This window comes from Solanum pennellii, chromosome 9 (assembly GCF_001406875.1).
Source record: "Solanum pennellii chromosome 9, SPENNV200".
NCBI lineage: Eukaryota > Viridiplantae > Streptophyta > Magnoliopsida > Solanales > Solanaceae > Solanum > Solanum pennellii.
The window spans coordinates 77,894,631-77,906,825 of NC_028645.1; the positions used below are offsets into that span (position 1 = coordinate 77,894,631).

The 12,195-nt window shown below is 33.2% G+C and overlaps 1 protein-coding gene across 1 annotated transcript; it reads left to right on the plus strand.

The window, feature by feature from the left end:
* The first annotated feature begins 456 nt into the window (after positions 1 to 456).
* Positions 457 to 6,949, plus strand: LOC107031526 (spermatogenesis-associated protein 20). Its single transcript, XM_015232938.2, has 15 exons — positions 457 to 815; positions 901 to 973; positions 1,067 to 1,088; positions 1,173 to 1,251; positions 1,349 to 1,381; positions 2,162 to 2,310; positions 2,473 to 2,629; positions 3,181 to 3,421; positions 3,514 to 3,755; positions 4,597 to 4,860; positions 4,933 to 5,043; positions 5,425 to 5,649; positions 5,716 to 5,919; positions 5,995 to 6,171; positions 6,262 to 6,949. Exons 1-15 carry the CDS (start codon positions 534 to 536, stop codon positions 6,445 to 6,447), a joined length of 2,445 nt encoding a protein of 814 aa, XP_015088424.1. The 5' UTR covers positions 457 to 533; the 3' UTR covers positions 6,448 to 6,949.
* Positions 6,950 to 12,195: the final 5,246 nt, after the last annotated feature.

Here is a 12,195-nt window from a genome sequence, read left to right on the forward strand (position 1 = left end):
AAATAAAAAAAATCAGTAAAAAAGTATTTCGCTGGTCCCATAAATTAATCACCGAATTGGACCAACAAATGGGTGAATTTAAAGATCGCGCATCAATGGATCATCAACTTCGTTCAAGAAAAGTCAAACGTGTAGTTATTTTTGTTGATAACAACGCGACTAAGGATCTTTGATTGTTTTAAAGAAAATTAAGGATTGCATGAGCAAAATCCCGATTAAAATTTAAATTGTTTGATTTTTGAAAAATAAAAAATAGTATATAAAATAAACAAATTTCAATCAAATTTAAATTCATAGACTCTCGAAAATTAAAATCTCAATTAAACTATAGCTATTTAACTTGCGAAAAATAAAAAATATCGCATAAATTAAATAAAATTTTAATTAAATTTAAATTTTTTAACTCTCGAAAAATAAAGTATGTTACGAGATGAGCACTAGTGGCACCGTTTAGCCGCAGTTTTCTTCAGTAGCTGCAACGTGTCGAACTGGCTAGTCAATCATCATCACCAGTGAATCCAACAATCCTCCAAATGGCATGGAGGTTCGCACCATTTCTTCATATAAACCCCAAATTTTCCACCATTTTTGCTTCTGCAATTTCATCTTCTATGCTCAATAAACTCTTGATTTCTTCATCATCTTCCTCATTTCGGTACTTGTGTAAATCAACTAAACCCTTTTTTCGTGTTCTTCCCATGGCGGAACAACAACAACAATCATCATCACTCAGTACTTCTTCCCATACCCATAAACATACCAATCGTCTCGCTTCTGAACATAGTCCTTACCTTCTTCAGCACGCTCATAATCCGGTACTAATTCGATTGTTTTAAACAAAAATAGGTCAAAAATGAAAATTTATGCACTGATTTTTACTTTTTGTTTCGTTATGGGAAGGTTGATTGGTATCCATGGGGTGAGGAAGCGTTTGCTGAAGCTCGTAAAAGAGATGTCCCAATCTTCTTATCAAGTCGGTGATTTTTTGTGTTTCGTTACATTAATATTGAGCTTGTTTCAGTAATATTGACATATTTTATCTTCCATGTTGTGTTTTGGTTTGAAGTTGGTTACAGTACATGTCATTGGTGAGTTTTTTTTTTATTTTCTTTTACTTGGGAAAGTGCTAGAAATTAGTATAATGGAAGACTAATGCTTTATTCATTGATAAGGTGTCATGTTATGGAAGTTGAATCTTTTGAAGACGAAGAGGTAGCCAAATTGCTAAATGATTGGTTCGTTAGCATTAAGGTGAATCTGGAAGTTTTGTTCATGTTAATTATATCTTGAGCTACATATATTTGGATAATAATAGATTTTTTTGTTACCTTTACTTGTATATGGACAGGTTGATAGAGAGGAGCGTCCAGATGTTGATAAGGTAGAATTATTTACTGAATTATGCTTGAATTGCATTTATAATTGATTCTTTTTTGAACTTGTTTCTTGGATTAAATCAAAATCATTCCAGTTGAACTTGCATTGATATGATATCTTCATGTAGGGATATCTTTCTAAGCTATTTTGTATTCCCAGCATTTTTCAGCTTTTTTCTTTTTTCTATTTCTTTGGATTCAGTTATTTAGTTATTCTTTTAAGTTTTGGTTAATCTTCTCTTTTGTTTAAGCTGTTGAAAGCTAGATCCTTATGAGGTTTATAATGCATAGCTAATAATAACAGTCACTATTTAAATGAGTAAACAAATAAAATTCCTTTAGTGGCAAAAAGAAGGGTTACTGTGAATCTCAATCTTTTTCATGTACCACACAAGTAGCTAAGACCTCCCAGGTACTAAGAGTGCTCTCACTACCACTAGTTAGACATCAGCTTGCTGGGTCTTTCCGGTACCAAGAACGAGGAAGAAACAAACAAATGGAAACAATAACTATATATGGCTCTTGGCCCGATATAATTACATGTGTATTTATTGAGGCTCTAGGTTATTTTTCGGTAATCCTCATTTTAGTAACATGCTCTTTGGAAATGACTTGCTGCAATCACTTTCTTGGTTATCTGATGAGCAAACCGTGAATGCTCGAGTCTTTGCGACGTGATTAGATTGGCAATTTATTGACTAAGCTTGATCTCAGTGATCATTTGATTTTCAATTTGCCAATAGTGATGCTATCAGCGTTGAGTAGCTTAATTTTGGTTCTCTCAGGTGTACATGACATATGTGCAAGCCTTATATGGTGGTGGTGGTTGGCCACTAAGTGCCTTCCTTTCACCTGATTTGAATCCTTTGATGGGTGGGACTTACTTTCCACCAGAAGACAAATTTGGAAGGCCGGGATTTAAAACTATACTTAGGTGTGTTCATTCTGTACTTTCAGATTAAGTGGTTCAACATAAACTTCTGCTCAACTATTAAGTATGAATGGCATTTTTCTTAAACTCAATTGCTGTCGAGCAGCATCAATGTTCAATTTAAGCTTCTGAGAATATTCCTGTGTACTTCATTATCATGCTTAGGAAAGTGAAGGAAGCGTGGAATAGCAAGAGAGATACGCTTATCCAGAGTGGGGCATTTGCAATAGAACAATTATCAGAAGCCTTGGCGGCAACTTCAACATCAAATAAGCTCTCAGATGAGGTTCCGCAAACCGCTCTGCGTAAATGTGCTGATCATGTAAGATTTCTGAAAATCTGTTGTTGAGTTTTCTTTGCATGTGGTGGCAAACTGGTTATTTGGAGTTAAGAGCATGTTTGGATTGGTTTATTTTAAGTGCTTCAAGTCTAAAAAGCGTTTAAGCACTTTTGGAGTGTTTGGATGAATTAAAATGGCGCTTATAAGCACTTGATTTTAAGCTAAAATGAATAAAATAAGCCAAAAGCTAAAAGTCAATCCAGGCAGGCTCTTAGTTACGAGAAGAACCACAGTTGATGCTTGAGAGACCTTTTACCTTCTCCTATATCTTCTCTATTACTGCTATCCTTATCATTAAAACACTTCAGAATTCTTCAGATTACTCACGATAAATAATGCCCCTTTTCTCTGTGGTAGTCAATCCTCAGTGAGGCAAGTCTTTCTCTGACTTGATCATATGACATCTTTGCATGTTCTTGAAATTTGACCATCTGAATGCTAGTTTTAAGGATTTAATTTCTCAGTTCTCAATATATGTGGTGTTGTTAATGATGATGGTCTTAACTTCCACATGTCATCAACATGTGCTACAGCTGGCGGAAAGCTATGATTCAAAATATGGTGGTTTTGGTTCTGCACCCAAATTTCCCAGGCCAGTTGAGATGCAGCTGATGCTTTACGACTCAAAGAGGTCTGGAGAGACTGGAAACTCAGGTGAAGCCAAGAATGCTCTAAAAATGGTCTTATTCACTTTAGAGTGCATGGCAAGGGGTGGTATCCATGATCATGTTGGTGGTGGTTTTCACAGATACAGTGTAGATGAATGCTGGCATGGTGAGCTAATTCTTTATCTATCTGTTCTGATATTAATTTTAAATCCATTTTTGTTGTTCAATTTATGAGTGTTCCTTTCCTGCTTCTTGCAGTTCCACATTTCGAGAAAATGCTATATGATCAAGGTCAACTTGTTAATGTCTATCTGGATGCCTTTTGTATTACAAAGGATGTGTATTATTCAAGTTTGTCTCGCGATATACTTGACTACCTGAGAAGGGATATGATTGGTCCAAGTGGTGAAATATTTTCGGCTGAAGATGCTGATAGTTATGAATCTGAAGGTGCCTCACGGAAAAAGGAGGGTGCTTTCTATGTCTGGACTAGTACTGAGGTACTTATAACTTCAAACTGTTTTACCTTCAATTTTTTGAGTAGTATCTTTCTTGTTTTGTTGTTTAAATTTCGGGTATTCGCACATGGATAAATCATTGGTGGCTGATCATCTTCTTGACTATACATATGGAATAGTTGACCTCCAGCTTATATTGTGTCTTAATATCTAGCTCCATATGTTGCAAATCTTTGTAGTTTGGAGAAAGCTCTGATATGGTTCTGGAAAAGGACAATGTGGTATAGCAATTTAGTAGTCAGCTTGACTCATGTAACTGGAACGTTAAATTGTGAACTTAGAATCTGATTGTTCAATGAATTTGATTATTCTATAGAAACTCATACGCATTGAATATTGATCTATAGTTAGATTATCCGTGGGAAGTGTCGAAATAAAATGGCATGGAAGGTCAACAAACCAGCCTACTTGTTAGTTGGATACTGGGCACATCCAATTTTGATGCAAGGTCAGCTATATCTAAATTTGCAGTGATCCTTTTTTTTAATCGGATTACAAATTATGTAATCCTACCAAGTAGCTCTTCTCGCCAAATAGGTTGCATAAATCTTGTTTATTCTCAACTGCTGTCATGGAAGGTGTCAATTACTTCAAAAAGAGTCCAGTCGTCAGACATGCTAAACAGTTTGATCAATGCTTAGCCCAATCTACATATAGGAAAGACAGTTTTTAACAGAAATATAGTCTTGTAGGACATGGTTCCTTGCAGTTTAAAAAGTAAAAATAAGGGAACGGAAGACCACCAAGAGAAATATGTGTGCCTCAATTTTCTGCCAATGTTGAGCTTGGGTGCTTACTTTGTCTTGTTTCCATCTTACTGAAGGTTGACAACATAGTAGGCGAGCATGCAACACTCGTCAAAAATCACTACTATATAAAACCCTCAGGTAATTGTGATCTTTCAAGAAAGAGTGATCCACATAATGAATTCAAGGACAAGAACGTGCTAATAGAAAGAAGTAGTACTTCTGCACTGGCATCAAAACATGCTTTGCCTGTTGAGGAGTATCTTGATATCCTAGGGAATGCTCGCCGAGAACTTTTTGATGTGAGGTCGAAACGTCCCCGACCGCATCTGGATGATAAGGTATATTATTTTTAAGCAAGTGTAAATTTTATTTTCATTATGTTTAGTATGATGAGTGATCTATTCTTGTAGGTTATTGTATCATGGAATGGACTAGTGATTTCATCTCTGGCCAGGGCGTCAAAAATCCTGAAGGGAGAACCAGAGGGAACAAGATTTTACTTTCCAGCAACTGGCACCAATGTAAGATTTCAGAGCCACCTTTAAGTTTAAGAGATACGTTCAGTCTGATAAATACGTGACACATGACACACTTGTTTAGTCTCAGCAGATGTGGAAAATTGTGGGCTGGTGGTGGTATAAATTTTTTGTTAAAGGCTCTTAATTTCGGTATGTTCAACGAAAATACGAATCCTCTTTGTCCAATTGTGTGCATCTTAAACCAAAATCTGTGACACTGGATTTGTCTCTGTCCTTTAGATGAGCTTTTTTTTTTGGGTAATGAAGTCTCATTATTGCAAAGTATATTGTTAGACGTTTAGTCAACTGGACATCCTAGATTAAGTACTGTTGGTGGCAATTACTTTTCTGTTGTTTCTTAATTATTTTTCTTGTTATGTTCAGCCCAAGGAGTACATGGATGTCGCTGAGAAAGCAACATATTTTATTAGGAAACACCTTTATAATGAACAGACGCGCAGGCTGCAGCATAGCTTCAGGAATGGTCCCTCCAAAGCGCCTGGATTTCTAGATGATTATGCATTTTTGATAGCAGGTCTACTGGATCTTTATGAATTCGGCGGTTCAGTCTTCTGGTTGGGTTGGGCACTAGAACTTCAGGAGATACAGGTAAGGAAATCCAGGATCTTCTGGTGAATGTGCAAGTTTTGATTACTGTTCAACTATTCTTTGCAGGACGAGTTATTTCTCGACAAAATTGGAGGAGGTTACTTTAACACAACTGGTGAAGATCCGTCTGTTCTTCTACGTGTGAAAGAAGATCATGATGGGGCTGAGCCTTCAGGGAATTCCGTTTCTGTGATTAATCTAGTGAGATTGGCCTCTATGGTTGCTGGTGAAAAATCGAAACTTTACAGAGAGACAGGAGAACATGTCCTGGTATATCTGCATCTTACATTGACTATGTAATCCTTGTATTGTGTCCGGTAGATTTTTAACCTTTGCATTTAATAGGCGGTTTTTGAGAAGAGGTTGAAAGAAGCAGCTGTTGCTGTGCCACTGATGTGCTGTGCAGCAGATATGCTGGCTATTCCGTCCAGAAAGCAAGTAGTTATAGTCGGAGTGAAGTCTTCTGAGGAGTTTGAAAACATGGTTACCGCTGCGCATGCAGCATATGATCCTAACAAGACGGTAAGTGCTTTGCTTGTAGTAGCTGTAAACCGTTCACATCACATTGTACAACTATGGATTTCGTTTCTGACTAGTACTGATTCTGAATAGGTGATCCATATCGATCCCGAGGATGCAGAAGATGTGGCATTTTGGGAAGAAACTAATAGAAACATTGCTCTGATGGCGAAAAACAATGCTGCTGCGGACAAAGTGATAGCCCTTGTTTGCCAAAACTTCACATGTAGCCCTCCAGTGAGTGACCCGAAAGCTCTAGAATCGTTGCTCTCGCAGTAGATAAACTTCTAAAAGCAGTTCAATAGTGTGTACATAAGGTGACGAAAAACTGGAAAGACGGAGATCAGTCTTGAATCGTTGCTCTCGCAGTAGATAACTTGTAAAATAGTTCAAGAGTGCGTACATAAAGTGGTGAAAAACTGGAGAGACGGAGATCTGTCGTTGGTTATGCGTTGCAATAAGGCTCTGTATGGTGGTTCTGAGTTCTTGTGGATCAACTGATCATTATACTGCAGTTCATCAGTTCAAAGGAATGTAGATGAAAGCTAGAAATTAAGTTCACTTTTGAGTTTAATGAATGTTTACACTTATATAGTTAGGTCAATCCTGGTGTTGGAGAATATTTACAAGTTTACTTTTTTAACATTAACGGTTGGAATAAATGCAAAAGGTTGTGTAAATTTAGTAGTTTCCTTTCATCTAAGGAGGTTAATTAGCGGGTAAGTTATTCATGTATTATATTAAATTTTTTGATATAAATTATATCATGTTTCTTAATGTATAAGATGAATTCGATGTTTGGTTTGTAATTTAGGAATTTAAATAATTAATTAACTAATAACATGAATAGTTGGGAGTGGATTTATCTTTATTTTATACTCGATAAAAGATAGAGCAACTAATTTATGAATAAATAATCGATGTGTAATTAATTTTTATTTGATATAAAATAATCAATAGATGTTTTCAAACTATTTGAATACTCGTCTGTTTCTATTTACTTGTTCATATCTTTTTTAGTTGTTCTTATTTACTTGTCAATTTTGATAAATTAAGAAAGGATAATTTTTTTTCTATTTTATTCTCATTTAAATTTTTTGAAAATTTTGAAGTTTAAATTTATTCTTTTTGAAATCATAATTGATAAGAATAAAATTGTTAATTTTATTATATTAGTTATTATTATTTTAATATGTGTGTTATTTCTAACGTGGATAACTACGCGGGACGGAAGAGTATTATTCATTTACTTTTATAATATTGCAGTTTATGTACATCACAATAATTTGTTATAATTTTGTCTTCTTACCATTTTTGGGTCCTTCAATGCTTTTTACTGTTTGGCATATTAGACAGAATTTATCAAACACATAACTCATGTGTTTTAGATTCTCTTTCATACTATTTAGCTACTTTTTGCTTCTTCCTCACTTCAAAACATTATCCAATGGCTTCCATTGTTATTTTTTTTCGTTTATTTTTACTCGTTTACTATATAATAACAATAATAATATATTTAATATAGCACAATGAAATTTAATAAATACTACTTTATCATTCTAATTTACGTGATAATATTTAATTTGATACTTTTTTTTTAGGTTTTTTAAGATGTGTTGTGTAATACACTTTTTGAGACAAATTTTAAGTATAGTAATATGTTATTCTTTTTGTAAATGACTAAAAATAAAAGTATATCATGTAGGATAAAAAGCCTATTAATTTTCTAACATTTAGATGAATATAATATTTAAAGATGATATAGCAACATTTACATTATATTTATTGTTTTAAAAAGGTATAGGTATGGACATGGAAAGTACTTCAGTTTACTTTTAAAATATATTTGAAATATTGTGTTATTTTAACGAATTTTAGAAAGAATTAATTGTTATTATTTTATTTTATTATTATATCCTAAACTGTTCAGAATATGAATAGTCAGATTTAATTTTAAAATATTAATAACAAAATAAATATTTATTACATAATTTTTTTAGGTACAAACTATTTAAGTACATACAAGACAGGTAAAACAAACTTTTTTTTTAAAAAGTACAATCGAACTACTTAGAAGTTGCCAATCAAACATAAGTATAAAACATTTGCATAACAAAAAAAAACAACTTACTCATCAAATCTTAATTAGAGATTCGAAATCATTTTTACAAGAAGCACTATATAAACTTTTAAAGTGGTACTTTAAAAATGATTTTGGACGTAGAGGCAGAGATTAAGAGTTAGGAGTTCTACTCGCATCACTAATGTGAAAGGGTATTTCCATCGCTCTTTCCTTACCGCTGAGCTGTCAATCAATTTTGTTTCGAGTTCATAAGTTTATATATATATAATTTTTTAGAGTCTACAGAAAAAAGCTAGTGGGTCCTTCAAAACTCACAAACCCCCACGTAGCTCCGCCTTTATTTGCATAGTGAATATTTTCTTTTATTTTTCATTCGGTATATGAAGTCCGCATTGCATAATTCATTCTAAAGTGCCGCTTCCGATGAAAAAAATTCATATTCAGAATCCAAATTTGAAACGTCTTTTATAAAACAATCGTACTATAGCGACTGCCAAATTTCAGGATATACTTCCAATTACTATAAGATGAAATAGAGAGAAGCACGTGAGCAATATAATGTCTATTCCAGATGTGTCCATCGTGTTAACATTATGGTCCCAAACATATATTTAAGTATTTTCAATTATTATCGAACGATATTATTGAATATTAAAACTTTAAATATATCATAATATTTTTCGATTGCTCTTTCTTTTATCAGTCGATCAAGAATGTAACTTGATTTTGCATTTTGTATGTGTGTTTGATAGTTTAAATTCACTATTAATATTTACTAGTTAAACTAATAAGTGATAGAAATTCACGCAACTACCATATGTGACGAATTTAATAATAAAATTTAAACATTAAACATAAAAACAAATAATCTACATTTCCTCTCTTAGTTACCAAAAAGGGAAACATAACACTTGTAAATTGTAGTGTAAATTTGTAATGTATGTGTTAATATTCTTAGTTTAGTCCTTATTTAGTTATTTATTTAATTTAGCATTATATTTTTAGTTTAGTTCTTATTTTATTTAATTTAGTACTATTGACTTTCAATTATACTATCTGTGTGAATTTTATATTTTCTTAAAAAAATAATTAAATTGAAAAAACAAGAATTATTATAAAGAAATTTTAAAAAATATTTTAACCAACTATATATATTTTAACTTTAGTATTGTCTTTGATAATTAGTTGTAGTTGACCATCAAGTCTCATTCTCAAACTTCCAAAAAATTACTATTTCGTGTCCCAAAATACTAATAAGTCGATCAAAAAATAAAGTATTTTTCAAAAAACGTAATACATATCATATATAAAAATATAAAAAATTTTAAATAATAATTATATTAAATCTGACACCATAATATTCTAAAAATAAAAATATCTCATTAATGATTTCTGAATAAGTACTTACTAGGTACTAGCCATCGCTTTTGACTAGTACTAACATAATTCTTGTAATATATTAGAAAAGTATAATTAAACATCTTTTATTTTAAGAAAATATATGGATAAATACCAAATGAAATATATAACTTTTTAACAAAATGTAAATTTATTTTAGTTCTGATGAATTTGAACTATACTCTTATCTTCCTGGTAGATGGATAATTCTGAATCAAACTCTATTATTGTCCTACTTTTAATAATGATAGTTATGATTATTCAAGTAATAGAATAATAAATGCATAATTGCAACTATTTCGAGAATGAAAAATTATTGGCAATAATTGTAACATGAACTATTAAGATGAATCTTGCAAAAAATATTTAATTTTTGCTATGTTTAATTTTTCATTGTTTCTTTCTCAATTAAACTATTTAATTTTATTAATTAGACTTTCTATTAATTCTAACTCTAGTTCTTGACCTAAGATAGTTAATTATTCTGAATTTATACTATTGCTATCCTTTCCTAATTCACATCTCTCTCTCTCTCTCGAGAGCAAGTCTTGAATATGGGTGAATTCTAATGTATGCATTCGTTAAAAAGCGAGCAAATCAAAGATCACAACAATACATGTATATTGATTTTGGATTACTTTGTATTTAACCTAATTCGTCATCCAGTCGTGATTCCTACAACCCTAGTTACGGTGCTTAGTTTCTCATGATTGTAAGAACGCTAACAAGAATTGATGTCGAACTCATTTTTTTTCAAGTAAAAAGTAATTTTTTTTTGTATTGCCACTGTTAATAGTGCATACAGATGAAGAAGGAGGACTAGGCCTGGCCTTCTTCAGTACAAATTGCATTTGTAAGCCTTTTAGGCTAATAAGCAAAAGATTGGGCCGACACAAAAGACAACAAAATTATTTTTTCATGGCGGATCAAAGATGATAGCACCATGATTTCTCCTCCTGACTCTAAAAGATGGTATTGCCATCTGTCAATGTTAAGTAGACCTATGATTTGTCTAGGTTAAGAGCTATAGTTAGTGTAGATACAATTTTTTCCACTCTTGTGGCTCAAGGACGCTAGCTTGTCGGCAACCTTGTTAGCTTCCCTCATACAGTGAGTAGTATGAATATGGTGAGTGTCCAGCAAAAACTTGATCTTGCTAATTGGGTCTTTTTTCCAATGGCTTTGCCAGGTGCCCTGAGTACAGTTCTGAAGTAAGAGGGAATCAGTTTCCTCTATGATCCTAGGGTGACCATTTTGAATGCACCAGTCAAGACCAAACAAGAGTGCATTGGCTTCTGCATAGTTGCTATCGTCTTTCCCTAAAGGTATACAAAACGCCATAATTACCTTGCCTTGTCTCTCACTATCCCTCCTCCTCCGCAATTTCCTTCTATGCATGAACCATCGGTATTAAGTTTGACAAAAAGATGTAGAAGTTTTTCCCATTTGACAGGAGTAGAGATGGCCTCCATCCAAAAGGTGAATAAAGTTATGCCAATCATCCGGGAAGGAAATTTTAGGGCACTGAAGTTTGGAGTGTTGGATGATATTAAGGTTGATCAAAGTGATAGATTTATGCATTGAGAGTTTTTCATCTTCATACTTTACTCCACATCTGGATCTTTACAGTTCCCACATAATAATAGCAGGCATAATCTTAGTGGTGTACGAAGCTATAGAATTCTTGCATTTGTAATTCCAGAAAGAGTTTAAAAGGCTCCTCAGAGATGTTGTCCTAGGATTGATGCCTAGAACTTTTGCATAGAAGCTCCAAATCTGTTCAGCAAAGTATCCAGAAAAGAAAATATGCTCAGCTGATTCTCCTGTTGGTCTTCTATTGGTGCCTGCACAACAGCAACAAATGGAAATAATGTTAATTCCAAGTCTTGATATTCGGTCTTCAGATGGAAGTTTGTTATTGATGGATCTCCATGTCAAGAAATTTAATTTAAAAAGGACTTTGGGAAGCCATATTTTTGAGTCAAATTGAGAAATAGGATTTTTCTCCCTGATAAGTTCCCAGGCAGTTGAAATGTTGAATTTTCCATTATCATTGCACGTCCAGAAAGGTTTATCATCTAGAATTCGAGGTAATAGATATGTGTTGGTTGATAATGGCTTCCTTAACATTGTCGGGCAATTGATGCTCAAGGTTATTCCAGTCCCATTGCCCATGTCTTAGCACCTCATTACATTTAATGTTCTGGTAAACATTGATGTCCTCCAAAATCATGTACAGAGGGACAATACTTGACCAATTGTCAAACCAAAAACTGATCTCTCCTTTGCCAATTTTCACCAAATATTGTCTTCAACTCTCAGTCTTAATTCACTCATAGTTTTCCAATGGTGAGAGACACCAGGTCTCCAAGTTGTGTTGATGGGATGAGTTGTACCACAATATATAACTCTTAAGAATCGAGATCATAAACAGTTGATAGTTTTAAATTTCCGCCAGTGCTTTATAGTAAAAGCTTTGCAGATTTCATCTATTTTCCTGAAATTCGTACCTCCTTTTTGATAGGGGAAGCATAAATTCTTCCACA